The 27,409-nt window shown below is 45.8% G+C and overlaps 2 protein-coding genes across 7 annotated transcripts in view; one reads left to right on the top strand and one right to left on the bottom strand.

The window, feature by feature from the left end:
* Window positions 1-18,049, bottom strand: part of Tmem116 (transmembrane protein 116) — an 80,256-nt gene extending 62,207 nt beyond the window's left edge. For 2 of the 6 annotated variants that reach the window (XM_076922703.1, XM_076922702.1), the window contains exons 1-3: window positions 3,852-3,992; window positions 3,201-3,247; window positions 2,289-2,352 (exon numbers count right to left, since the gene is read on the bottom strand). In XM_076922703.1, the coding sequence (XP_076778818.1) occupies window positions 2,289-2,352; window positions 3,201-3,247; window positions 3,852-3,899 (159 nt within the window). In that variant the 5' untranslated portion in view covers window positions 3,900-3,992. Of the gene's footprint in view, window positions 1-2,288; window positions 2,353-3,200; window positions 3,248-3,851; window positions 3,993-16,202; window positions 16,372-17,817 lie in introns of those variants that run through there. The other 4 variants (XM_076922700.1, XM_076922701.1, XM_076922704.1 and 1 more) reach the window with 4 other exon arrangements.
* Window positions 18,050-18,080: 31 nt separating this feature from the next.
* Window positions 18,081-25,334, top strand: Erp29 (endoplasmic reticulum protein 29). Its single transcript, XM_076922692.1, has 3 exons — window positions 18,081-18,408; window positions 23,001-23,139; window positions 24,516-25,334. The coding sequence occupies exons 1-3, from the start codon at window positions 18,265-18,267 to the stop codon at window positions 25,013-25,015; spliced, it is 783 nt and encodes a 260-aa protein (XP_076778807.1). The 5' UTR covers window positions 18,081-18,264; the 3' UTR covers window positions 25,016-25,334.
* The last annotated feature ends 2,075 nt before the right edge of the window (window positions 25,335-27,409 follow it).

The following is a 27,409-nucleotide window of genomic DNA, read 5'->3' as shown; positions in this document are numbered from 1 at the left end:
ATTATATATATCATATTGGCATGTACATATAACATTGGCACATACATATTATATTGGCATATACATATCATATTGGTACATATATATTATATTGGTATATACATATATATCATATTGGTACACACACATATATATCATATGGACATATATATATATATATATATATATATATATATATATATTGCCTTCTGACGACCCTGATGAAGTCTTCATAGTGTCTTTGTTTTATATGTATCTGTGTGAGGATGGCATGTCTGCACATGTACTCATACTGGAGGAAGTGTGTTCCTATGCATGGGTGCGGATGCCTGAGGAGGAACCCTGCTGTTCCAGTCTCTACTTCACTTATCAAGACAGGGTCCCTCATTGAGTCCACAGTAGGCTGATGTCAACAACTCCCATGATGCTCTTGTTTCCAGATACCACAGTCCTGTGGTACAGGCATGCACATGGCCACGACCCACCTTCTACCTGAGCACTGGGATCTGAACTCGGGGCCTCTGACCTGCAGACATGCAGTCTTGCTCACCAAACCATCCCTGAGCCCCCAACTGCTTTAGTATCTTTGTGCCTCCCATTTCCAATAGCCTTTACTCACTCTATTTTATTACTTGTTAGTTAGCTGTTTTTTGAGATAGGGTCTCACTTTGTAGCCCCGGTTGGCCTGAAACTTGCTACATAGACTAGGCTGGCCTACACATGCCTTTGCCTCCTGAGTTCAGGGATTAAAGATGTGTACCAGCTGACATCTTTTCTGATTATTCTATTTAATATAAAATGTTTATGGAGACACCTCAGAGAAAATCTAAGAAATATGAAGTGGTAATGTAAATGTAAAATATTATAAAATGGCGGTTCTCTCTAAATGGACTACAAATTGCATACATTTTATTCTCTACAGATTTCCCCTGTGGAATTTAACAAGCTGATTTGAAATCTGAAATGTATTAACCAGTGTGGCAGGACAAGCTGGTGATTCCAGTACTCAGCAGACAGAGGCAGGAAGACCAAGAATTGGAAGCTACTCAGAATACAGCAAGACTACCTGGGATTCATAACAACACTGACAAAGAAATATTAGGGTTTCCTGTCTGTAATAAATATACAAAAATATACCTGTCTACAATAAATACTACATTTGTTTAACTCAGAGAGAATTGGTATTCTAAAAAGCCTGGCTCTGCCCGCTACATAACTTGGGCTTCGGTTTCCTAATATGTGTAATGGGCCAAATCAGAAGCGCTCCGCTTACACATTCAAACACACTGTGGCTAATTTTGTGCCATTTTGCCTGGCTACAGCAATAATTGTTCCCTGTCCTGCCAGCACTTTGTGTGTGTGTGTGTGTGTGTGTGTGTTGAAGTCTCAATATGCCCAACAGGAAGATTTAACTTGAACATTTTGGTGTGACTATTTTTAGCAAGGATTTATTTTACTGGAACTGTAATTGCTTAAGGGGACAGGAGAGCAAACAAGTGTATTTCAAGGAGCCAAGTGTTCAAATGCCTCTTGACCACTCCAGTGATTCTCCCCAAGGTCAAGATCAGAAAGCTCACCTAAGCTAGGCATGGTGAGCACACCTTTAGTCCCAGCACTCTGGAGACAGAAGCAGGAGGATCTCAGTGAGTTTGAAGCCAGCCTGTTCTATAGAGTGAATTCCAGGATAGCCAGGATTATGTAAGACCAGTGGTTCTGAACCTTCCTAATGCAGACACCCTTTAATATAGTTCCTCATGTTGTGGTGACTCCCAACCATAAAATTATTTTGTTGCCACTTCCTAACTAATTTTGCTACCTTTTATGAATAGTAATCTAAATATTTGATTTGCAGATGGTCTTTGATGACCCTATGAAAGTGTCATGGATCCCCCAAAGGAGTCATAAGCCACAGTTTGAGAACTGATAATATAGAGAAATATAGAGATACCTTGTCTCAAAACAAATAGTGTTTCTCTCTCTCTCTCTCTCTCTCTCTCTCTCTCTCTCTCTCTCTCTCTCTCTCTCTCTCTCTCCTCACCTGGAGGAGGGCCTTAGGAGGGCCTTAGCACACTTAGCACCAGTTCTGGCCTCAGATTTCAGACAGCAGCTTCCTTATCCTAAACAGTTCACAGCACCCAAGCGACCTACACTTAACAGCTAATCTCTAGTAGCTGAGGGTTATAGCTGCAGTCCTGCCATGGACAGGGGAAAACAATCCCATCTATAATAATGAGGGCTTGTGCTTTCCTGGCACTTACTTTGAAGGCTAAGTCACAACAGTTCAAACTCAACAGAAAGAGATGGCTCACCTCTGCAGACGTCTGTGGGTTCTGGAACACGATGTAGGTGATAAGGGAGCTGGAACCTATAACACTGAGAGACACACATCACCGCCATTACATCACAGCAGTGGTAAGACTCTGACTTTTACTGTTTACTGACATAGTTGCTATAAAATATAGCACACTTTTTTTTTTTTTTTTACTTTAGAGTGCTTTGTAGATTTGCATGCCATCTTGTTTAGGGCCATGCCCATCTTCTCACTACCATTCCAATTCCCTCAGGATGTAGCCTTGGATGGCCTGGAACCTGCTGTGCAGACCAGGCTGGCCTCAAACTCAGTGGTCCCCTGACTCAGTCCCCAAGTGCTGAGATTAGATGTGAACCACCATGTGTCTTTCAGCATTCACCACACAGTGTTGAGAGTGTTAAGGCAAGTGCCTGATGCACGCTGCCTGAGCGAGTGCTCACTTCAGATGACTGCTCTCCTTCCCTCCCTCTGGTTCTTGTTCTTGCTTTTACCTTTTACTGGTGCAGGTATGGTAAGCAGTCAGAAGAGGGAGGCCGCCGCTGTCAGCCTCCATCAGGCTCCACGTGAGTTTTTGAGACATGAACCTGAAGCTCTCAGATTTATGGATTGGCTACCCCCACCCCCTATCTCTGCTTCCCAAAGCTGAGCTAACAGGTTGGTAACAACACACCTGGCTTGTCGTGTGACTGCTGGGGATCCCAACTTGGGCTCTCATGCTCAGGAAGCAAGCACTTTATCCACTAAGACATCTTCCCAGGCCCCCGAGTTTAAGAGTCAGGAACTATCAACATAGGAAATAATTTCTAACTAAAAAGTAAGATGCAATCTTCAGCTGTGTGGAAAGCTGAACAGCTCTCCAGTCTAATCATGAGATTTCAACAGTCATGACATGAGAGTTAAAACAACATACCTCAGAGTAGCCACAGCAAACTGGATCCACTGTATTGCAGGAAAAAGCTGAGAGAGACAGAGGGGAGAGACAGAAGGGAGAGGGAGAGACAGAGGGGAGAGACAGAGGGGAGAGGGAGAGAGAGAGACAGAGGGGAGAGGGAGAGGGAGAGGGAGAGGGAGAGAGAGGGGGAGAGAGAGAGAGAGAGAGAGAGATGTTAGTCTCTTACATTTAATGTTCAACCTAATTTCCCTTTTGGTGTTTATTAACCATCTCTTCAGTAGAGACCTTCAGGGAGTGGAGTCTGAAGAGGCCTGTAGGAGGACGGCAGGGCCTATGCTGCCCTTAACCTTAGTCCTTATAAAACACTCAAATGTTAAAAGAATCAGAGCAGTGAGCAGAACAGACTGAAGGAGAAAGCAAAGTTGAGAAAACTCCAGGAACAGACGGTAAACAGAGCAAAAAGGCTAGCGTCTGAGGACAGACAACAGAAGAGCTGACAAGGAAGAGAATACCAAATGTGGCTGACTAACAGAAAGTTAACAAGACAGAAAAGAGGGAAATGACAAAGAGGGGGAAAGTTATTAATAAGGAGACAGCCACTGTGAGTAAAACATGGAACAGAGAGGACGAAGGGAGCAGAAATGGGCGAGAGTCAGTTTTTGACCTTACAGGCTCCCATCTGCCTTCCAGGCGGCTGGTCTCCAGTGGGAGGGCCATAAAGACTTCAGTTCCAGCGACCCTCCAAGCTTAGGCCCTTCTCAGTCAGGCTCTGAACAGGTAGCTCCACCCCTACCTCAGCCGGGCTCCACCCCATCTAATCCTGCCCTGTACCTTAAGGGCAGGAGGCTGAAGGGCCAAGGACAAAGCCAAAAATAGAAGAAGCAGGTGACAGAAGAAGCCAAGTTGTGACAAAGAGTGTACACAGGCTGGACTGAGGCCCCCAAGATGAGGGGCCTCGTCCTGCCTCAGTGAGAGAGGATGCATCAAATCCTGCAGACTTGATCAGCCAGGCTGGGGGCATACTCAGGGGGGGCTACCCTCTCAGAGGTGAAGGGGAAGGACTTTGTGAGGGGAGGATCCAGAGGGGGGAAGCAATTGAGATGCAAATAAATAAATAGGCAGGAGCGATAAACGGCAAAGAATATTGTCTTAATAAAAAAATAAACTTGCAAAAGAGAAATTGAACAGGAAAAAAAAGGAAGATAAAGAAATGAGGTAAAACAGAGGTCTGTTAAAACTTGTCCCTGTTTGGGAACAGACTGATAAGGATGACGGCATATTCAAGTTTTAGTAGTAGAGAAAATTAAGAAGAGGTCATTAATGTTTGTTATATATATTACACCATCTACTGAGAACACTTAAGTATAATCAATTTTGTATAAAGCAACTTGTTATGGGAGACACAAAGATGAAGTCTAGACACAGCCTTCCAGGAGCTTATAACACAGTGGGCAATGGTCTGAGGACCAAGGAACACAGTCTGGACAGGGCAGTGGTGTCTAGAATGGCTTGTGGACAGCCTGTGGGGGGATCCTGACAGAGCCTGGGGAAGAGGAAAGCGAAAGCGCTCATTGCTTTAACTATACTTTCACGTGTTCTGCAACATCTCCCTTATGTGTCTAAGTGCTGGGGACTGAGCCCAGAGCCTGGCAAATGTCAGCGCAAGGGTGAGCACTAAGCTATGTCCCAGCTCTGGAATACTTTAGCAATCACTTGCATGGTGGGAGCTTATATCAGAGAGAGGGTGCAGTGTAGAATGGAAGGCCAGATGCTGGTTAGTGGGAGATTTTAGTAACTGTCTTAACAGGTAATCCAAGTACTGGGAGGCAACTGCATCACAAACCAGTAGCAAAGAGTCTTGGGAGCATTTGGAGGGAGGTCCCTAATGATATCTACCTCCCAAGGGTGTGACCGCCACCAAGTAATAAGAAAATGCTCTTGGACAAAAGGCTTCTTTGTTCCTCAAGACAAAAGTTAGATTGTTCAGAGAACAGCCTACTGACATCAGCCTCAGAGAACCTTTCCCTTTGGCACATTCCTAAAGTATCTATGCCACTTTCCTGTGTGTGTATGTGTGCACATACATGTGTATCTGTGTACATACATTTGTGTCTGTGTGCATGTGTCTGTGTACGTGTGCAAGTATGCATGTATATGCATGATTATGTGTATGTGCCTGTATATGCTTAGATGTGTGTCTGTGTGTATGCATGTATGTCTGTATAACTGTGTGTATGTATCGGTGTGCATGTGCCTGTTTATGCATGTGTCTGTGTGTGCATGTGCCTGTCTGTGTGCATATTCCCATGTGTGTATGGGTCTGTGCATGCATGTACATGTCTGTGTGGCTGTGTAAGTGCATATGTATGCATGTGCTTGTGTGTGTGTGCATGTGCCTGTGTTACATGTGTCTGCGTACATATGCCTGTGTGGATGTGTATGTCTGTGTGTGCATATCACTGCGTGTGCATATCCCTGTGTCTGCATATGTGGATGTCAGTGTGTGCATGTGCTTGTGTGTGTGCATGTGCCTGTGTGTGTGCATGTGCCTGTGTGTGTGCATGGGCATGTCTGTGTGTGCATGTCTGTGTGCACATGTGCTTGTGTTACATGTGTCTGTGTACATATGCCTGTGTGCATGTGTATGTATGTGTGTGCACATGCACTTTTTCCTTGGAGTCTCTTTGGAAACATAACTTTGCTTTCTTTGCTACAAGGCTATCTCAAACCCAATGAAATCAATCATATTCAGTTTTTTCTCTGTTTTTAAGCCCTGCTGCTAATTTGTGTGTATTTGCCTAAGTGGTTCTAGGACTGAACCTGGGAGCTTGTGCATGCCACAGTTCAGGTGCATGTACCCTCAGTGACTATGATGGACACAACATGTTCCACATCAGTCTACATAACAAGATTTCACTAAACTTCTGACAAGAATATATGCTGATTTGTTGATGTTGGTATTTTTGTTCTTGTTTTGAAATAGGATCTCACTGCACTCCTGCCTAGCCTGAACTTGCTATGTAGCCTAGGATGGCCTTAAATTTGTAAGGATCCTTCTGCCTCTGTCTCCAGAGAACTCAAATTACACACAAGCCACAATATGCAGCCTGAAAGCACCATAGTAGTAATAACTGCCAACTTTTAAGTGGTTTCTATGTATAAAGATGCATGGTACACATTTTAGTCCTTTCCATGAATGTATTTTATGACTGCTTACATGCATGTGTGTGCACAGGCATGCTGAGGCAAGAGAATGGCCTCAGTCACTGTCTACCATCTTGGAGCTCCTGAGTAAAGCAACCACTCCGCTATGCTGAGATGTACTCATGTATCCAGTGCACCTCTCCACTTTGTACCTGCTTAGATCACAAGTGTGCATCTTGTGTGTTTTACCTGGGGCCTGGGGATTGAACTAGCGTCAGCATGCTTGCAACCCAGTGCTTTACCAACTGGGCCACACCTGCCTCCCTTTTCCTCTTTACCTTCCCAGTCCTGTTCTGTAACTTAGAACATGAGAACTTTTATTCTCATTTAAAATTTAAATTTGTGTCATTCAAAAGATTCCATCATGAAAATTAAAAGGCAACCCACAAATAGGGTAGAATATCTGTAAGCTTTAGGTCTGGGAAAAAACTATATAAACCTAGTGTGGTGGCAGTGTTCCTGCAATGTATTTGGAATGTGAGGCAGGAGGAACATTAGTTCAAGACTAGTCTGGGCTACCTAGTGAGATTCTGTATCAAACAAACCACCAAACAAACCACCAAACAACCCCAAAGACTTGGGCTGGTGAGGGGACTCAGCAGGTTAGGGCACCAGCTACCAAGTCTGATGACCTGAGTTTGGGCCTTGGGACCCACATGGTAGAAAGAACTGACTTCTGCAAATTGTCCTTTGACTTCCACACAGATGCTGTGCACATACCCCAATGAACACAAAACAAACATAATTTTAAACACAAAGACAGCCAGGGGTTGTGGTACACACCTTTAGTTCCAGCACTCAGGAGCCAGAGGCAGGCAGAACTCTGAGTTAGAGGCCAGCCTGGTCTAAAGAGCACATTCCAGGATAGCCATGGCTACACAGAGAAACCCTGTCTCAAAAAACAAAAAACCAAAACCAAACCCAAATGCACACAAGGATCATGCACACTCTAGTAACATGGGTTATATACGGAATTCTTATAATTAAATAAGATGAAATAACCCAATTACAACCTGGGAAACTTGTCAATAGACGCTCCCCAAAGATACAAATAACCACTAAGCAAGTAAAGAAAACACATGAACAACATCAGCCATCGATGAAACAGGTCAGTGAGACGCAGGCACGTTCCCTTAAGAAGGCTGTGCCCAGGGCAGCTATGGCAAATGCCCATGGAGATATAGAACATAATCCTACACCGTTGATGGAACACAGAGCAGCACGGCTACTTTGTCATTTTCTTTTTTTCAATATTTATTTTTATGTGCATGAGTGCTTTGCCTGCAAGAGTATGTGGATCACATACATGTAATGCTCCCAGAGGCCAGAAGAAGGCAGCAGGTCCTCGGGGACTGGAATTACAGGTATTTGCAAGCAGCCATGCTGGCACTGGTAACAAAACCACGATCCTCTGGAAGAGCAGCAAGTGCTCACAACCTGGGAACCATCTCTCCAGCTCCTACCTTAGCAGTTTCCTAGTGGGCTAATATAGTCCCATGTATAATCTCAACTTCACTAGGTACACGACCAAAAAAAAAAAAAAAAAAAAAAAAAAAAAAAACCCAAAACACATGTCCCTCTAAAACCCCGAACATCATAACAAACAAAAAGTAGAAATTACTTAATTTTGTAAAAGGGCTTGTCACCAAACCTAATGATGTGAGATTAATCCCCAAAACCTGCAGGATGGAAGGAAAAAAACAATGTTTTCTCACTCTAACACACATGCACCTCCACACAAAAACAATTATAAATAAATGTAATAATTTTTAAATTAGAAATAACTCAGGGCTGGAGAGATGGCTCAGTGGTTAAGAGCACTAACTGCTCTTCCAGAGGTCCTGAGTTCATTCCCAGCATCATATGGTGGCTCATAATCATCTGTCATGGGATCTGATGCCCTTTTCTGGTGTGTCTGAAGATAGCTACAGTATGCTAATATATATAATAAATAAATCTTAAAAAAATATAACTCAATGTCTGTCAACTGGTGAATCGATAAATACATGTAGGAAACCCATATAACCAGCAAAAAAAAAAAAGTGCTGTTATATGCTATGAGATAAATTTGACAAACATGAAGAAAGAATGTATCAGTTGCATAAGGCTAAATATTGTATAATGTCCTTCAGGAGAAATGCCTGAAACTGGCAAATCTCTAGGGACAGGAAGTGCATATCTATGCCTGCCTGGAACTAGAAGGCTACTTTAGGAAGGAATTGGAGTGGTTTTTTTTTTATCCCCTGACACAGTTTTTCTGTGTAGTCCTGGCTGTCCTGGAACTCACTTGATAGACCAGGCTGGCCTTAAACTCAGAGATCTGTCTGCTTCTGTCTCCTTAGTGCCAGGATTAAAGTCATGCACCAACACACTGCCCTGATAGAGTGACTACTAATGGACACAAATGTTCCCTTGGGGTGTGACAAAGGTTCTAGAACTAGGTAGTAATAGTGGCTGCTAAACTCGAGTATACTAGAAAGTATACTAAGTATACTGACTGTGTACAGTGTGACAAGTGGAAATGTCTGGTTCTTTGGAGACTAAGTTGTATCATAAGATGTTTTTCTGGAAGCTGTCTTGTGAAAGGGCATGTGATGTTTTGCTGGAGCTGAAGCTTGAGAGGACATGTGATGTTTGCACATAATCTAACAATGAACAACTCTGGTCTTCGTTGCGCTTCTCTGATGAAGCTCTGGCATTTGTTCGCCTTGCTTTCTTCACTTGTCTGACCTCACAGAGAGAAATGCACACAAAAGAACTTCTTGTGATACTCCCGTGGCTTCTTGCCACTTCCTCAGACTAACGCTGATCAGTGGAGGCACGTGGATTCTTCTGGATCAAGCTGATGTTGCTGATTCCTTGTTGGTGTTCTGCTACTGGACTGGACTGCTGACAATGAAGACTAGAATGGCCCCAAAGAACTGCCTCTAAACAGGTCCACATCCCCTCGTGCTGATAACCATCTTCCTCCCTACCTTTGGTAGGTGAGCTAGAAGGGAGGTTGAAGCATGTAAGAACCTTTATTAAGGCGGTGGTGGCGCACACCTTTAATCCCAGCACTTGGGAGGCAGAGGCAGGCGGATTTCTGAGTTCGAGGCCAGCCTGGTCTACATAGTGAGTTCCAGGACAGCCAGGGCTATACAGAGAAACCCTGTCTCGAAAAACCAAAAAGAAAAAGAAAAAAAAAGAACCTTTATTAAAAAGTAGGTTTCGAAAAATTTAAGCCTACAACTGTGCAAAGACGGATTGTATGATGTATGAGTTATATAAAAAATGAAGTTTGGGACAAAAGAAAAAATGTCACATTGCTGAAATTCATGATATAATGAGTACTGGAAATGTTGGCCTTTCCCCTGGTTGGGGGCGGAGAATCTCAAACAAACATTGGAAGAAGGAATTAAAGATGAAGCTTATATGAAAACATCTAACTTCTCAAAAGAAAACCATTTTTCCTGAGCTGAAAAATTACATTGCAAGAATTTTTATGTTATCTTCAGGTTACCCCATTAAACAATGGAAAATTTAAAATTTCATGAAAAAAATGGAAATTTGACAGAAAACTGGTAACAATGAAAACATTTTCTTAAATTAAAAAATCATTTTTATCATTGGGGATTTTTTCCTGAGATGTATATATGTATGTATGTAGCCCAAAGTGGCTCAAACCTACCATCTTCCTGCCTCAGCCCCAAGTGCTGGGGCTACAAGCGTGTACTAACACCTCTGGGCCATGTTTTTTGAGAAGTGGGTAGAACTTGCAACTAAAAATCAAGGGACTCAATTCATATGAAGCAGGATTTTAAAATGAGCTGCCCAAAGAATGTGTATTTAGACAACCACTAAGCTAAAATAGTGTATAAAAATAGCCATACCAGACAAACATGGTTTCTTAAGTTGAATAACTACATTGATTGTATCTGGAATTTGGACAGAGTAATTGGTAAGAAATTTTATGATATAAAAATAATAAATTTAGCTGGGCATGGTGGTGCATGCCTTTAATCCTACCCAGCACCTGGGAGGCAGAGGCAGGTAGATCTCTGTAAGTTCCAAGCCAGCCTGGTCTACATAGTTCCAGGGCAGCCAAGGCTACACAGAGAAACCCTGTCTCAAAAGACAACACTTTAGACTGAGTGGAATTACAGTTAGGCTCATTTCTATTGCAAATAAGCCCTGCTAGCCATCTACAGCCCTGCTTCAGTAACAGGTGAGAAGCACAGGCTGATGTCTTTGGCTTTCTCCCTTCCTCAGGCTCACACAGGCTTGTTCCCTGAAGAAACCTGCACCTACTGCTTCCAGGAATGAAAAGTTAGCTCTGTCAGTGCCCTGGAGTGTGCATGGTCAGGTCATGTCCCCGGCCTGGCTACAACTCAAGTGTTCTCTGAGGAAATGTCAGCCTGACTTTCAAGCAAAACCCACATAATATTGGCACGACATGCTTTGTGTTTCCTGTAGACTTTATTGGGTCTTAGGAATCGTTACATCATGGGGATTCTAGGCACACCTGATCTATGGGCAAAACTATAAGGTGTCTATCTGTGTGCACTTTTTTGTGTCCTGGTTCTAAATTAGCATGAATGAGGCCCAGTCAGTGAACAGGGCTCCCACCCTCACCAGTGGGTGTGTTATTCTGCACCAGGACCTTTTCCATAGCCGTTGTCCACACTTCAACAAACAGAATCCTTCAAAAACAGCAAAACAAAACAAAACAAAACAACTAAACTAAAGGAACCACCACCAACAACAAAAAACCCAAACTCTATCAATAACTGGAGGAATTCCCATTTCAAACTCATTAATTTCACAGTCCCATAGCTCAAAGCAGTCCTGAACACAAGTGTTAGCCTTGGAAATGGCTACTAGGCAGGTCGGTGGAGCAAACACTTCGAACCTCAAGCGCCTAGTGCTGCAGCATCTGTTAGCATGCCCCTTCCTTTTCCCTCCATGGAACAGCAGCATGAGCCTTTACACATGCCACATCCGAACATCACTCAAAGGAATCGGGAAAGCAATTTTTTGCAATGCAGTTCATAGCAGGGGTGTCAATACCCTGTCTCCAACAAACCCACTTTCTCCATTTCTTCCAAAACCTAATTCTAACCAGGTGTAATGGCGCATGACGTTAATGCCAGAACTTGAGAGGCAGAGGCAGGTGGATCTCTGAGATCTCCGTGAGTTCAAAGTCAGCTTGGTGTACATAGTGAGTTCCAGGACTTCCAGAGCTACATAGTGAGACCCTGTCTGACAAAAACAAAGACTCTACTTCTATAATAACCACAACCAGAGAAGCATTTCTGGATAACCATTCTAATGGGGAGGACCCGAGGATACATATACTAAGAAGTGAGGAACATCTAAAATATCAATATTTTATATAGAATTTTCAATGTTCTTTATAGTTCCTTATTGATTGTACTACAAAAGAAAAGTTCTTAAGACAGTTTTCAAGACAGTTTCTCCTGATTGTAAGCTATCTTGCCATTTTAAGAATTCCCTCCTTCTAGGGCACTCATCCCCTAAACTTAGGGCCTAAAGCATCCATTTCTACATCTGTCCCTTTCAGTAATTTCCCATCTGCACTGGGCTTACTTCTGAGGATTTACCTGTTTCCACTTCCCACATGAATGCTTGTAATTCACTGCATTCCTCCACACTCCTCTCCTTAGAGCTTGCTTGAGCCAAGGTACTCAAAAGCAATTTCCATCGTCATCATCACCACCACCATCGTCATCATCATCATTATTTTGGTTTTTTGAGACTGGGTTTCTCTGTGTAGCCCTGGACTTCCTGAAACTCACTCTCTAGACCAGGCTGGCCTTGAACTCACAAAGATTCCTTCTGACTTTTCCTTGCAAGTGCTGGGATTAAAGTCTTAAAATTAATTTTAAGACAATGTTTCATGTGTCATATCCCAGGCTGGTCTTAAACTAGCTACATAGTTGCGGATGGACCTAGATTTCTGGTCCTCTACTTCCCTAGGACTGTGATTACAGGTGTGTGCCACACAGGGGTTATGCAGTGCTAGGGATGGAACTCAGGGTTTCATGGACACTAGAAAAGCTCTCTAGCGACTGAGCTACATCCCTAGACCCTCTCTTTTACCTTATCAATTTGTGTAGCTCATTTTCTCTTTTATTAAGGTAAACTCAAAACTGTTTCTGAACTTTCTGAACACACAGGAACACGAACGAACACACACACACACACCTATAGAATTCTCAATTCTCATCCTGGGGTACAGGAAGTCTAAACCATGTCTTCTCCCCTCCCTTTAAGGATCTAATGACAAAACAAAGATTGATTCCACCAAAGTCTACCCTGGGGAACAGTGGCTTTATTAGGGTTACTTACGAAGCATGCATGAAGAATTGCGATTAGAAGCCTTGGTGACCCTAGGTCTGCACTCAGCATGGATGAAAGCTTGCCTGTGGCTGGCCAGATGGAGTATCCTTCCTAGTCTTTCCCAGCCTGTGTACTGGAGCTCCTTCCTAAGGCCACATACAATTTAGGCAGAATTGTATACAACTGGTTTCAAGGAGTGCCTGGATACTCAGGTGAGGGTCCTACAGTGCTCCCATCCCTCCCTCTAGGAGGAAATGTTAGCTGTCAACAAGCTCAGCTGTGATCATCTTTTGGACATGGGCACACCTGAATTCCTGAAGATGGCAGTTCGACTTAGAAGATAGTTTTGTATAATATATACACATCAAGTTTCTTGTCTCAAATTTACCAAAGACTAGATCCTGCTATCTTTGATGACATATACTTATTGGATATATAAAATATAATTATAGTGCTAAATTCTTTTATGTTTGTTTTTTGAGACTGAGTTTCTCTGTATAGCCCTGGCTGTCCTGGAACTTGCTCTGTGGACCAGGCTAGCCAAATTCTTTATAATGTATATTAGTTGGCTTTCTGTCGATGTTATAAACATCATGACCAAAGACAATTTGAGATGGGTTTAGTTCATCTTATACTTTACAGTGTATTATCTAGAGAAGCTAAAGTAGAAACCCAAGGCAAGAACTTGAACGGAAACCATCAAGGAACACTTCTTAGCAGGTTACTGCCAGGCTCACTGACCTTTTTTATACAGCTCAGGCCCTCCTACCTAGGAATGGAACTGCCCACAGTGGACTGGGGCCTCCTATATTAATTAGCCCGCCTACCTAGGAATGGAACTGCCCACAGTGGACTGGAACCTCCTACATAAATTAGCTCTCCTACCTAGGAATGGAACCGCCCACAGTGGACTGGGACCGCCTACATCAATCATCAATCAACAAAATACAGATACACCACAGGCCAATCTAATGGAGGTAATCCAATGGAGGCAACTCTTCAATTGAGGATCCTTCTTCCTGTGGGGCCAGGAGCAAGAATGGGGTCAAGGCATGTCCAAACCCCAGAAATCTCTTCTTGAGATCAGCAGGAATAGGATAGCTCTCCCCTCCCCCAGACCTGCATGTCCCAGCACATGTAGCCCCGTACTCTCCATTTTCCCTACTGAAGAAGTTCATGTAGCCCAGTAGCCAGGTTAAACTTTCTCTCCTCTTCTAAGGTCACATCCAACAGCACCTGGAATTCCTCTTATGCAAATATATTCTCAGACCTATGTCAGTTTCATTGGCTGCAACTTTACAAATAATTTTGAGTTCAAGATCCTAGCAATGACAGGTCCTCTAATGCCAGGATTAGTGAATAGTATTAACTCTTAGATCGCAAGTCACACTGTTATACAATGATGTATTTACATCATATTACAGAATGGCCACAAGAGTTACAGATGCTGCAGAGTTCAGGGAAGCTCTCCTGAAGTTGAACTGATACAATCTCAATCCTGTAGGGTCTACAAGGAAGTTTGACTAGACACAAAGAGCTGTTCTAGCTCGGAGTTGTCAGCACAGGCCCAGGTGTCTGGCCATTTTTGTTTGTTTGTTTTTCAAGACCGGGTTTTTCTGTGTAGCCCTGGCTGTCCTGGAACTTACTCTGTAGACCAGGCTGGCCTCAAACTTAGAAATCCACCTGCCTCTGCCTCTCAAGTGCTGGGATTTTTTTTTTTTTTTTTTTTTTTTGGTTTTTCGAGACAGGGTTTCTCTGTGTAGCCCTGGCTGTCCTGGAACTCACTCTGTAGACCAGGCTGGCCTCGAACTCAGAAATCTGCCTGTCTCTGCCTCCCGAGTGCTGGGATTAAAGGCATGTGCCACCACTGCCCTGCTGTCCGGCCATCTCAATTATTGAGTCTCAGAGCAGTCTTTCACTTCAGCCAGTTTCTAGACAAGGCTCACAACAAGTGGTGGGCCAAAATGGGGGTACTCTGTACAGTCCCAGGTGAGGGGTTATACCTGATGCAACAGATAAGTTCACACGTATAGTCTCTGTTTTGGTTTGAGAGAGTCACAGGCAGGGCACATTGTTTATTCACACAAAACAAATGATTTATCAGTTTATACATCTTGATGTGCAGGCAGACACCAGTTGTTGATTTGTGTGAACATGTTGTGGAGTCATTTTTCCTTGGAACTTAGCCTCAGTCTGTAGTCGAAGTGTACAGCTGGAAAGCAGCAATTCTACACAACAAAGTAAGCTGGAGCAGGCTCAGATGGTTCTTCTACCTCAATTGATTTAATTACCAAAGCCTTACAAATTCTATTCTACAAAAGGGTCATTTTGTTTGAGACAGAATCTCACTGTGTGTCCCTGACTGGCCTGAAACTGGCTTTATTGTTCAGGCTGTTCTTAAACTCACATAGATCTGTCTGCCTCTGCCTTCAGAGTTCTGGGACTAAAGGGGTGCACCAGCAAGTCCAGACCTCCTGCAAAAGTTTCTTGATTTCACTTTTCTTCAGTCATGCACTTGAGGATGGATCATTAGAGTATACACATGGCCTACTACCCAGATACCACCGAGGCCAAACTTAGGCTCTTTTTTAAAAAGTATTATTTGTTCTTTGAGAATTTTGTACATTCTGACCATATTTACCCTCCTCCTCCAACTCTTCCTAGATTCATGGCCCCTGTCCTTCCCACACGACTCTGTATGACTTTCTTAATTGCCAGATTTTAACTTCTCTCGCCTCCTTTAAATACTGCAACAGATACTCAACTGCCCTCAGCCTCAGTCTTCTCCGTTCTGATGCATTCTCTTCATTCATTATTCTTTTTTATAGTGAGCAAGGGTCACATTACAAAACCCAGTCTGACCTGAAACTAAGTAGACCAGGCTGGCTTCCCACTCACAGAAACCCACCTGCCTTAGCCCAAGTGCTGGGATTAAGGCTCTGGCCATCTGTAATCTCCTTTTCTTATGGGGATATCAGGCCCACTGGATTGGGGCCCACCTGTAGGATTTCATTTATCTTTAATTATTTCTGTAATTACTATAATTATCTCTCCAAATGCAATTATAGTGCATTTGAGGCACATGATTTAGTCCACGTCAAGGACACTGATTATTCCAAAGTCTTCTTCAGGTTTCCTCAGGTCTCCAGCTCTCTCCTTCCCAGGAAGGCTTGGGACTAAAGCCACACCCAGCTTTCCCTTCTTTTTTTTTTTTTTTTTTTTTTTGAGACAGGGTTTCTCTTTGTAGCCCTGGCTGTCCTGGAACTCACTTTGTAGACCAGGCTGGCCTTGAACTCAGAAATCTGCCTGCCTCTGCCTCCCAAGTGCTGGGATTAAAGGCGTCACCACTGCCCGGCTTCCCTTCATTTTTACATGATATTTTCCTACACAAATCTGGCAGCACTTCACTGAAAGCCTCGGGTGGCTGTAAACCCCTTAGATTAGTGAGAGACTTTATTTGCCCTCCCAAGTTACCTTGACAGATCCACAGTGCTCAGCAGGGCTGAGCATCTCCTGTTTCCTATTGCTTCACAGACGACTCGTCCCTTTCAAAGTCACGCTCCCAAGTATCCCCTCGGTGCCTCGTTGACACATTGTGAGCAGGACCAACTTGTAATACAGGATCTTCAAAGTCAGAAAATACCTTTGCAGTGATTAGGAAAGGCATGAGATGGGAGAAAAGATTTTAATACTTACTGGGTAGATGGCAGCTTTGGAGACCACACACACAATTCAAAAAGGAAGAATGTACAGTTATTTCTTAGGACACAGCCATGTCACACCATGTGACAGAATGACCAGTGCGTCATTCTTGCACAGCCTGTGCTAGATGTCAAGGTCACTATGGCCAGTCAAACGGAGGGCATCTGGCTGTTAGAGGGGCTGTCATCAGGCAGCAACTGTAAAAAGCACAGCCGTAGGACTACTCCTAGGAATGATGGAGGAGGAAGTATATGGTAGATAAAAGGGAGAGCAGTCAGAGGCAGAGACATCTGGAAGAGTCCAGAGTGAAGGTAACCATGAGCCATGTGAGGAGAGGGGGAAGGGAGGAGAGAGGGGAGAAGAGTCCCAGCTAAGAGGGGCAGCCTGGGCCAAGACAGTGACCAAGTGGATTATATAGGATAAAGCAATTGAAGGAAGGGCAGCCCAGCTGGCTGGAGAAGTTTGGGGTCGGGGGCAGTGTATGCCTGTCATACCCTGAGGGATTCTGGGAGAACCTCATGGCTGGGTCTACTTTGATGTTAGTCACCTCAGTTTGTCCTAGGGTTTGAGACTTGACAGTAATAAAAAATGAAACACATATGGATTATGTACAACATAATCCAGCTTTGTTTTCATGATTCTACAGGTGTGTGTGTGTGTGTGTGTATGTGTATGCATATGCATGTAGAGGCCACTGACCAACCTATCTTCATTAATCATTTTGGAAGTCTTTTCCTAAATCTGGAGCTCACTCATTTGGTTAGCCTCAATTTGGGCATCTTCCTCGTCTCTCCAGTACTGGATATTCCACACCCAGCCTTTTATGTTTTGTTTCTGTCTTTTTGAGAACCAGGTTGACTCTGAATGGCCCAGAACTCACTTTGTAGACCAGGCTGGCCTTGAACTCAGGTTCACCAGCTTTGGCCTTAGGAGTGGTGTGATTAAAGACGTGCTTTTGTTCCCTTGGGTGCTGAGGATGGAACTTACATGTGGGGTGTACAAGTCCTGGAACACAGTATGCGGATCAGCCTGCCAGTTTTCCCAGGCTGCTGGCTGTGATCCCTGTGTCTTTTCTAATCAGGAATTCCTTCCAGCTTTTATCACTGCGCTGAATTCCCACGGGCACAATCAGAACGTGGCATAAGGTAGTCTCTGAAAACGGGACAGCCCAGCCTGGTCTCGTCACCCTCCTTGTACTGAAATTAGGCCTGTAGGCCTGTGCCACCTACCACACCTGACCAAAAGTAGGAAGGCGAATAGGCCTTTTCCCATCCTTCTGGGGCAGGGGAGGCCACCTTGCCTAAGTGCCCCGCGGGCCTGACCAGAGCTGCAGCCTGCGGCCTACATGGGCATGGCAGTGACCATCAGTGACAAACGGCTGACTAACCGAAGGAGGCGGCGGGTCTCAATGGACCGCATGGCAGCCCAGCGCAGGGAAGGCAGGGACGCCGCCACGTCCTCTTCCAAGGCGAGAGAAGGCAACCAGGGAATGGTTGAAGCCGCGCCTCGCGCCTCTCCTCACGCGAGAACGCAGTGGAACCCGGCCTAGGCGAGTGGCGCGGAGCGCGCGTGCGCGACAGGCCCACCTCGCCGGCTCCTCCTCCGTCGCGCAGCCCCGCCCGCGCGCAGCCCCGCCCGCCACGCATGCGCAGTCGCTCCTCTCTGCCCCGCCCCTCTGCGGCCCATCCCTTCCACCGTAGAGGCGGCCAGAGCCTCTCCGAGTGGCCACGTGCGCTCATGCGCGCCGGCGGGACGGCCCTCCCAGTGACGTGACCGCCCACTCGGAGCGCTCCGGCTCTAGCTTGCCCGTCTCCCGCTCTCCCAGTCCGGCGTGATGGCTGCCGCGGTGCCTGGCGCTGTTTCTTTCTCCCCACTGCTGTCCGTTCTCCTGGGCCTGCTGCTCCTCTCTGCTCCGCATGGCGGCAGCGGCCTGCACACGAAGGGCGCCCTTCCCTTGGACACAGTCACTTTCTACAAGGTAATGAGGGCGGGGGGTCGTGCGCAGGTGCAGATAGACGCCCGTGGGAGCGCGCGCCCATCGGGGGACGTTGGGCCCCCGAGGGGTGGCAGCAGGCAGTCCTTAGGGACCATCCCTAGACATCTCACCATCCTTATACCCCAGTATCGAGACAGAGCAGGGGTGCACCCTGACCACCCGGCATCCTTGCCTTTGCCTTACAGCCCGGGTAGTCGCTCCATTTTTTTTTTTTTTTTTACACCAAAAAAGCTACCAAGAGGCAGTCAAGGGAACTAAGTGCCCCTTCCCTTTATGGATAGGGAAAAAAGACAATGCCGGGAAAGATCCAATCCACGAGTCACAAGTGGAAGACCGGAGGGCGGGGCGAGGTCGACGCTCCTCGGCTCACTGATGGGGTGGGGGTGGCCGAGAGAACTCCGCACGTTAGCATGCGAGGCTGCTCCTCTCAGGATGGGTCGTAGCCTGCTTGGCAGTGTGCAAACCAGATTCAGACAGCACAAGGACCCCAACAAAGTGTAAGGGTTAAAAGATGCAGGTCTCCCACCTGTAGAGAACATCTTGGGGGCGGAGAACTTAATGCACAAAACCTGGTCAAGGGACGAAAGAAACGACACTACCCTCAGCAATTTTATTTAATTTATACAAAATTTGGTTTCTAAGGCTGGGTAAATGGACGGTGGAAATGTTGCAGACTGAATGCCGCGGCCTCTGTGGACCCAACTCCTCGTGCACGTCTCTAGTTAGCAGAAGCTTCTCACTTCCTCTGTTCGGCTAGCTCAGTGTGGAGAGAAGTGGTCATTTTCTTATTTTGTTAGAATGAGGAACTGAGACACAGAGGGGACTCTAAAGGCACCTTCTAAAGGGGTTGGACAGGGCTATCTCGGGAAGGGTTGCTGGTGGGACCCTACACGTGTAACCCATTCATTTTTTTTTTTTAAAGCCTGCCTGATACGCTATTAAGCATCTTATTAATCACCCATTCAACCCTGTATAGCAGTCTAGTATAACTACCACAGTCCAAGTGTGAATAAAAAGGACATTTTGCACCGTAAGTTTAATCCACTGATGCTTCTCCTTCTTTAAGGACTCCTTGCACTGAGGATGTCATCCCCCTGCCCCCCTCAACCCCACAGGCCACCTGGCAGCACCTTGACATTCTACTTAATACAGTAGCAGGCCCTATAGGGAATGTCCCTTATTGCATCACATAGGAGATGATGAATGGCTAGGAAAGCCATTTGTTCTCTTTTCCAGTCTGCCTCAGGCAACACAAGCCTTCTCTCTGACTGTCCCTCGCTCGCAGCTGTTAGTCCATCTGCAGTGGCTGTGCCTTGTGACTGGAACATTCTTAGCCACCTTTGAAATAGGCTACTTCTCGTTGCTCTGTCTTAGGTTAAATGTTAACTTCTCTTGTCCCTTCCTTGCATTCTCAGTTGCCCAGACTGAAAGCAATTCTGCTGCTGTTTGGCCTCCTTTAGGACACTCGTCACTTGTCATTCATATTTCATACAAGATTTCACGTTTATGAAGTACCTGATCTGGTTTGGGGGGGGGGTGTTTTTTTTGAGACAGGGTTTTTCTGAGTAACCTTGAGCAGACTGGCCTCAAACTCACAGAGATCTGCCCACCTCTGCCACTCTCCCTAGTGCTGTGATTGAATGCATGTGCCAACACTGCCCTGCAATAACTGTTGTATTTTTCTGACTCTACACAGCATACCAGATGACATGTTCACATGAGTGAACAGGCGTCCCCTCCAGTCTCTTCCAAACTGTTGTCTCTCAAAAGACAGAGGGTGCCTCCTGGTGTTTTGTCCAGGAATCTTGTTACATGCCTTGCCTTTCAGTGATCTCCAATTTAAAAAAAGAAAACCGTTTTCTCATGGTTTCTCATCACTAGAAGGCTTTATCAGGGAGGCCCAGTGTTGTTCACTGCTGTGTTCACTTAGAATGGTGTATGGGACATGATGGGCTCTTAGCAGATTCTTTTTGAGTGAATAAAGAATCAGCCAGGCATGGTGTTGCACTGGGGAGGGAGAGGCAGAACGGTCAAAAGTTCAAGGCCAGTCTAGGAAACTTAATGACCTTGTCTTAAACCCAGTGAAGAGCCTATGAGATGGCTCAGCAGGCTTCCACCAAGCCTGTTGGCCAGAGTTCAAGGCTCTGGACCCACATGATGAAGGAAGAACTGACTCCCACAAATTGTCCTCTGACCTCAGTTCACACCACAGTACCGATGCACATAACACAGGGACAGAACACCATTACTACTTCCTGTTAGCTAAAATCTCCTTTCTACCTAAGTGTCCAACCATCTTGTTGTTACTGGTATCCGGTATTACAAATGCACACCCCTTGGTAGGGATTCCGTGCTGGGCTTTGATACACCACCCTGCTTCTACCCACCCTGACTCACAGCCACGCAGCATCGGCCCTCTAAGATGCCTAGTGTTCAGTTCATTCCTCAGAGTGTCTGCCATATGCCAGACACTGGGACTTGAGAAATGCACTAGATCACAGGCATGGTCCTTATTCTTAGGAATGTACATCTTAGTGGAAAGGACAGAAAATAAGCAAATATGGTCTCCAAGTGAGATGGGAGGAGAGCATTAAGGGAATCAAGCAATAGGTGACTGGCATAGTCCTCTCCACTAGCAGGGAAAACTGAGCTGAGCCTTGAATGATAGAGGAAGCCAGAAGAGAACCCAGGAAGATGCTCCCACGCAAAGGTTGGAAGCTAGTGTTGAGCAGAAACAAGGCCAGTTGGGCCACAGGGATATGTTGTAGTTTCTATTTTCAGTCTCTCCTGCTGTGGGTCCTTAGAGCTCTGGACTTTGTGGTGTCCGTGACCTGTTCCCATGGCTTCTGTCTCTCATGTCCCTCGGCAGAGTTAATATCCTTAGAAATGTAAAGCCAAGCAAATGTCAAAAATAAGATCTTTTTATCTTCAGTGTTTGCCTGTGACAAAAATGACAGTTTGGGACCACTGCATTACAAGCATGAAAGGTTGGAGGAGGTGGCTGGAGAGATGGCTCAGTGGCTAACAGCAAACACTTCTTGCGGAGGATGTGAGTTCAGTTCCTGGCACCCGTGTCAGGTGGCTCATAGCTGCCTGTAACTCTAGCTCCAGGGGATCAGGCGCCCCCTTCTGGCCTCCTCTAGTACCTGCACTCAGATACACGATGCACACACGATGCACACATGCACACAGAATTAAAAGTAATTGTTTTTAAGTTGAAGAGGAAAAGGCAGTGCTGCTGACCAAAGCCAGCAGGAATCGAGTGTGTGCTCAAGTAAAACATGTGTGAGCACAAGAGGAAGAAGCAACTCAAGCATCTATTACTTGGTAGTGTGGTTTACTTGGAGGGAAGAATACCCAACGTGCTAAGCAAGGTGTGCAGACACGTACCTGAGTACGTGGGAAACTAAGATAGAAGGACCAGTGTAGACCAGCCTGAACTACATAGACCCTGACTCCAAAAGAAGAAGACTGAAGTACTGTCACGTTATAACATGAATAGGTTTAAAAACATGGCAGCAAAGAAATGAGGCACAGAAGGCTGTGATTACGAGTAGACCGCCCGGTACAAGGAGGGTGGGGAGGAACTGTTCAGTGGTACAGGGCAGCTAGGTAGTGATGGAGGGTACCAGCGTTGTTAATTCCTGTGAACTGACAGGGTCCTCCCATGCACAGTGGCTGGCCTGCACCGTACCCTGAGTGCTAGGACTGTAGACAAGCACCATTATACTCGGCTGAACTGGAGTCATTCAGATTGTGAAATAACTCATTAAATTAACTTTACCGCAGTTAAAATTCTGGCCTCGGGCTAAAGAGATGGCTCAGTGGTCAAAAGCACCGGCTACTCTTCCAGCGGTCCTGAGTTCAAATTCCAGCAACCTCATGGTGGATTACAGCCATCTGTAGTGACTTTAGATGCCCTCTTCTGGCCTGTAAGTTTGCATGCAGATAGAGCACTCATATACATAAAACAAATCTTAAAAAAAAAAAAAAAAAAAAGTCTGGCATGGACAATTGAAGACAGAGAAGTAGCTAAAAGTTACTCTAGTCTTAGGAGAAGACGTTGACCCAAGTCTGACCTCCATAGCCAAAGCAGCCTGAGTGGTCTGGACACCTTAACATGGCTGTTTATTTTTTTAGCAGATTTGTAGTTTGGTGTTTCCTGACAAGGACCTCTTGAGGGCAGATAACAGCGTGCACAGGTCTCCTTAGCATTGGAGGGAAAGGTGTTAGCCTCTGTTTTGGCACAACCCTGTTTCTCTGTGTAGATCAGGCTGTCCTAGAACTCAGAGATCCACCTACCTCTGCCTCCTGGATGCTGGATTAAAGGTGTGTTACCACCACTTCTGAGCTCTGCAACTGTCATTTGTTAGTGGGAACTTAACACCTAGTGTGACACACAATAAAGAAAGCGTGTCCTAAGCTTTAAGGGAATTAGTGATTGGTAGCCAGGACAGCTTGTCTCCTATGTGGGCTTGCTTCCACTGTGTCTCTTAAACAGGGGCCCCTTGGGGAAGGGGGTTAGCCCTCAATGTCCCTAAACACCCAACTTGCTCAGCTCTGTGCGCCCTCAGGTCATTCCCAAAAGCAAGTTCGTGCTGGTGAAGTTCGACACCCAGTACCCCTATGGAGAGAAGCAGGAGGAGTTCAAGCGTCTGGCTGAGGGCTCGGCCTCCAGCGATGATCTCTTGGTGGCAGAGGTGGGGATCTCAGGTATGGACAAGTCCAGGATGCCTGGGGACGGGGACTAAATAACCCTCTGAACCATTCCCCTGAGGAGACTGGCTGTGTAGTCTGTCAGGACCAGCTGCCTGCAGCAAGCTGAACCACACAGCAGGTGCTGCCCCAGCACAGCCTAGAGAGTCCCTCTTCCAAACCCTCATCTGTCTCACATAAAGCTCCCCTCAGAACCAAATCTCTCCTTGTAAGGCAGGGACAGGAGGAGTGCCTTCCTCTTGTCTTCCTTTCAGCTTCTGTGCCAGTGTTGGATTGTGGTATTTAGCTGGAATGAGCCTGAGCCACCACTAATTAAAAGGGTAGTTTCTACAGTTGTGGTCACTAGCATCACAAGGTGACAGCTTGGAGATCTGAAGACACCAAATTTCAGTCCTGTCCTGACTGTTATACAAGGACTAAGATGTGCCATCACCTTAGCTGGGAGGCCTGCAGCTCCAGGACCTCCCCTGTGTTCCCAGCTGTAGTCTGATGGCAGTAGAGCTAGCTGGCTAGTACACTTCTTCAGGGCAGCTAGACAGTTGACTCCATTTCCAGTCAGTTCTCTCGGAGCTTGGTGAACAGTAACTGCAGTAGGGCCAACACTGATCCTGTGTCTTCTATGTGCCAGACCACTGTGCTGCTTTCCACGAGTTTTGGATACCTCTGTGAAGGGAGTACTGTGGGACTGTCACCTTCATCACACACCTGTGGCCTGATACTTAATACTTAATGGGGAGTTTAATGCCAGACCTAGGGCCTGGAGAGACAGCTCAGCAGATAGAGCACTGGCTGCTCTTCCAGAGGACTGGGGTTCAGTTCCTGCACCCACCTGGTGGCTCAAAACTATCTGTGATCTGTTTCCAAGTGATTGACATCCTCACACAGACATACATACAAGCAAAACACTGATGCACAGAAAAATAAATCATTAAAAGAAAAAAGAATGGCAGATTTAGGGCTTGAACCTTCCCTGGAGGCTTCTACTCTGTCTTGTTTCTCCGTGTGGAGTGCAGAGATGGGTGTCAGCTACCACCACATATTTAACACTTGATTCTCCCACTTGATGCTCCCCCAGTGGTCTCCCTGCAGTGTCACAGAGCGTGACTGGGCCCTCACACCCACGGGTCCTGGCAAGTAGTGGACATGATATTCAGAAGCCCCCCACCAACCCCCCCCCCAAAAAAAAAACAAAAAACAAAGGAAGATAAGGATCACTGAATGGCAGAGTAAAGCCACATGACTAAGGAAAGAACTCAGACCCATGTCTGGCAAAGCTTCACATTAAACTACACCATAGCCTTGAGTTCTTCCCTCTCCTCAGCAGGCCTGCAGTGCTGTTCTGCCAGTTCCTCATGTCTGCTTTCTGTTTGCAGACTATGGTGACAAGCTGAACATGGAGTTGAGTGAGAAGTACAAGCTGGACAAAGAGAACTACCCAGTCTTCTACCTCTTCCGGGATGGGGACTTTGAGAACCCTGTCCCGTACAGTGGGGCAGTTAAGGCTGGAGCCATCCAGCGGTGGCTGAAGGGACAGGGCGTCTACCTGGGTATGCCTGGATGCCTGCCTGCATATGATGCTCTGGCAGGTGAGTTCATCAAGGCCTCCAGCTTAGAGGCCCGCCAGGCTCTCTTGAAACAGGGGCAGGATGGCCTCTCAGGTGTGAAGGAGACAGAGAAGAAGTGGGCTAGCCAGTACCTGAAGATCATGGGGAAGATCTTGGACCAAGGTGAAGACTTTCCGGCCTCAGAGATGGCCCGGATCAGTAAGCTGATTGAGAACAAGATGAGTGACAGCAAGAAAGAAGAGCTGCAGAAGAGCCTGAACATCCTGACTGCCTTCCGGAAGAAGGGGGCTGAGAAGGAGGAGCTGTGATGGGCTCAAGGGTTTGCTAGGGCTTGCTGGGGGCGGGAAGGGAGAGCTAGCTTCCTGCTGGCTGTGGGGCCCCTGGAGGGTGGAAGACACAGTGGAGCAAAGCAGTCCTGAGCCAGAAACCGAGCCCTGAGTATGCCTGGACATTCATGCTGCTGAGACCAGACTTAGGACATCCCTAGAGCCAATCTGTGGAGAAAGTCTGTGTGCTCAGTCAAGATGGCTACTGAGATGCCCCCGCAGGAGTTGGTGCTATAGAGGGAGGTACTGCCCAGGTCTTTGACAACTGTAATTCTGATCAAATAAAAGTCTGTTTTGGTTAGATGGCTTTCTTTTCCGATAGTACTTTTAGCCTACAGAGTTCGGTCTGGAGTCGAAGCTGTTGTGCATTCTATTTTGCCAAGACTCTCCTGCACAAGGCACAGCCTTGCTTGTTTCCATGGCCCTCCATGTACAGTGAGGTACAGGGTGCAGTCTATATTCTGACTTATGTGAAGAAGCAACAGGGCATCATGTTTCCTGTCTCTCTATAGGGCAAGCAAATTCTTACTTTTACTAATGCACTGTCTTTAGAATTTATAAACCAAAGCTGGGCGGTGGTGGCACACGCCTTTAATCCCAGCACTTGAGAGTCAGAGGCAGGTGGATTTCTGAGTTCGCAGCCAGCCTGGCCTACAGAGTGAGTTCCAGGACAGCCAGGACTACACAGAGAAACCCTGTCTTGAAAAGCAAACAAACAGGGCTGGAGAGATGGCTCAGTGGTTAAGAGCACTGACTGTTCTTCCAGAGGTCCTGAGTTCAATTCCCAGCAACCACATGGTGGCTCACAACCATCCATAATGAGATCTGATGCCCTCTTCTGGTGTGTCTGAAGACAGCTACAGTGTACTCACATACATAAAAGTAAATCTTTAAAAGCAAAAGAAAAGGAAGTGACCTGCTCTGTCACATTCTTAATTTAAAAAAAGAAAAAAAAAAAAAAAAAAAAAAAAAGCAAACAAACAAATTTATAAACCAAAGCCAGATGTGGTGACATACATCTGTAATCTGAGCACTAGGAAGGTAGAGGCACAAGAATCAGGAATTCAAGATCGGGTTCATTGATTTGAGGACCAGCCAGTGTTACATAAGACTATGTAAAAAAAACTATACAAACATTCATTCCAGTTAGAACATATAAGATATAGAATTACTTTCCAACAAAATCACTTGCTGTAAGCTCTCAGTCAACATCAGTTTTGATAAGCCAGGTGAGTGGCCACAACTGACTCAGAGTCGGGGACTGAGCCCCAAGCCTGCTGCCTGTTATAAATGCCCTGGAGCTGTAGCTCCTCAGCAGATGAAAGTGTGCTCAACACAGTCAGCAGAAGTGTGAGGGCTCAAGCCCCTCCACTTCCACCAGACTGCTATTCAAAGCAGATGAAAACCCCATGTTCAATTGAAAAAACACAGTAGCTAAGGCTATCTCACAAGAGTGGCCCATGCTCACGGTGCAGAGTCTACACCTCAGAAATGACTGTGATATCTAGAAAATCTAATATTTTAATCTTCATTTTTTTAAAAAAATTTTATGTCTTGAGTGCTGCTTGCCTGCATGTTTGTGTATCTACAGTGTACCTGCAATGTCCATAGAGGCCAGAAGAGGGTGCTGGATTCTCTGGAACTAAAGTAGTGGATGGCTGTGATCCACTTTGTAGGGGCTGGGAAGAGTCCTCCAGAGCTCCTAACTGCTGAGCCACCTCTCTAGCTGCTAATTATTTTAATTTTTAGTTCTAATTTTAGTTGTAATCTATTTTAGAATCTCTTTGGGTGCTTCAGAAACACACATACTTGCCTTAGCTGTTCTGGTTTATACACCTATCTAGGCCAGGCTAAATCTAAAGAACAAAGTAGTTGCCCTCTTCCAGTCTCTTCATGCTTTGGTTTTTTGGTTTTTCAAGACAGGGTTTCTCTGTATAGCTTTGGCTGTCCTGGAACTCGCTCTGTAGACCAGGCTGGCCTCGAACTCGGAAATCCGCCTGCCTCTGCCTCCCAAGTACTTGGATTAAAGGCATGTACCACCACTGCCCTGCTCTCTTCATGCTTTGTGATAGCAATAGGATAGCAGTCTACCCCTGAGCCCTTGCAGGATGGACTCAGGCTAGCTACAGCCATTTCTAACTTCAGGAGCTTGGCAGCAGAAAGTCTAAATTACCATGTCTTCTATTTCAAGCCAAATGTGCTTACAAGATTTGCATATGTCACGGAAATGCAGCCTCCCCTCATACTGCAGATTACATCCAACATCACAGGGCCAGGGCAGTAATCTGGCTGTAATGATGGCTACCTAGAGTCCTTCTTAGGGTTACACAGCTACATAGAGTTTAAGGGAATTCCGCAGTAACCTGAAGCAGTAAA

This window comes from Arvicanthis niloticus, chromosome 24, assembly GCF_011762505.2.
Source record: "Arvicanthis niloticus isolate mArvNil1 chromosome 24, mArvNil1.pat.X, whole genome shotgun sequence".
NCBI classification, from domain to species: domain Eukaryota; kingdom Metazoa; phylum Chordata; class Mammalia; order Rodentia; family Muridae; genus Arvicanthis; species Arvicanthis niloticus.
This window is presented reverse-complemented; position numbering and strand designations above follow the sequence as displayed.

Bases quoted from the DNA above. Each gene is read 5' to 3' on its own strand.
- Erp29 (XM_076922692.1), top strand. From the start codon at position 18,265: ATGGCTGCCGCGGTGCCTGGCGCTGTTTCTTTCTCCCCACTGCTGTCC. The intron at 18,409-23,000 runs GTAATGAGGGCG...GTGCGCCCTCAG, and splicing joins ACACAGTCACTTTCTACAAG to GTCATTCCCAAAAGCAAGTT. The intron at 23,140-24,515 runs GTATGGACAAGT...TTCTGTTTGCAG, and splicing joins GGCAGAGGTGGGGATCTCAG to ACTATGGTGACAAGCTGAAC.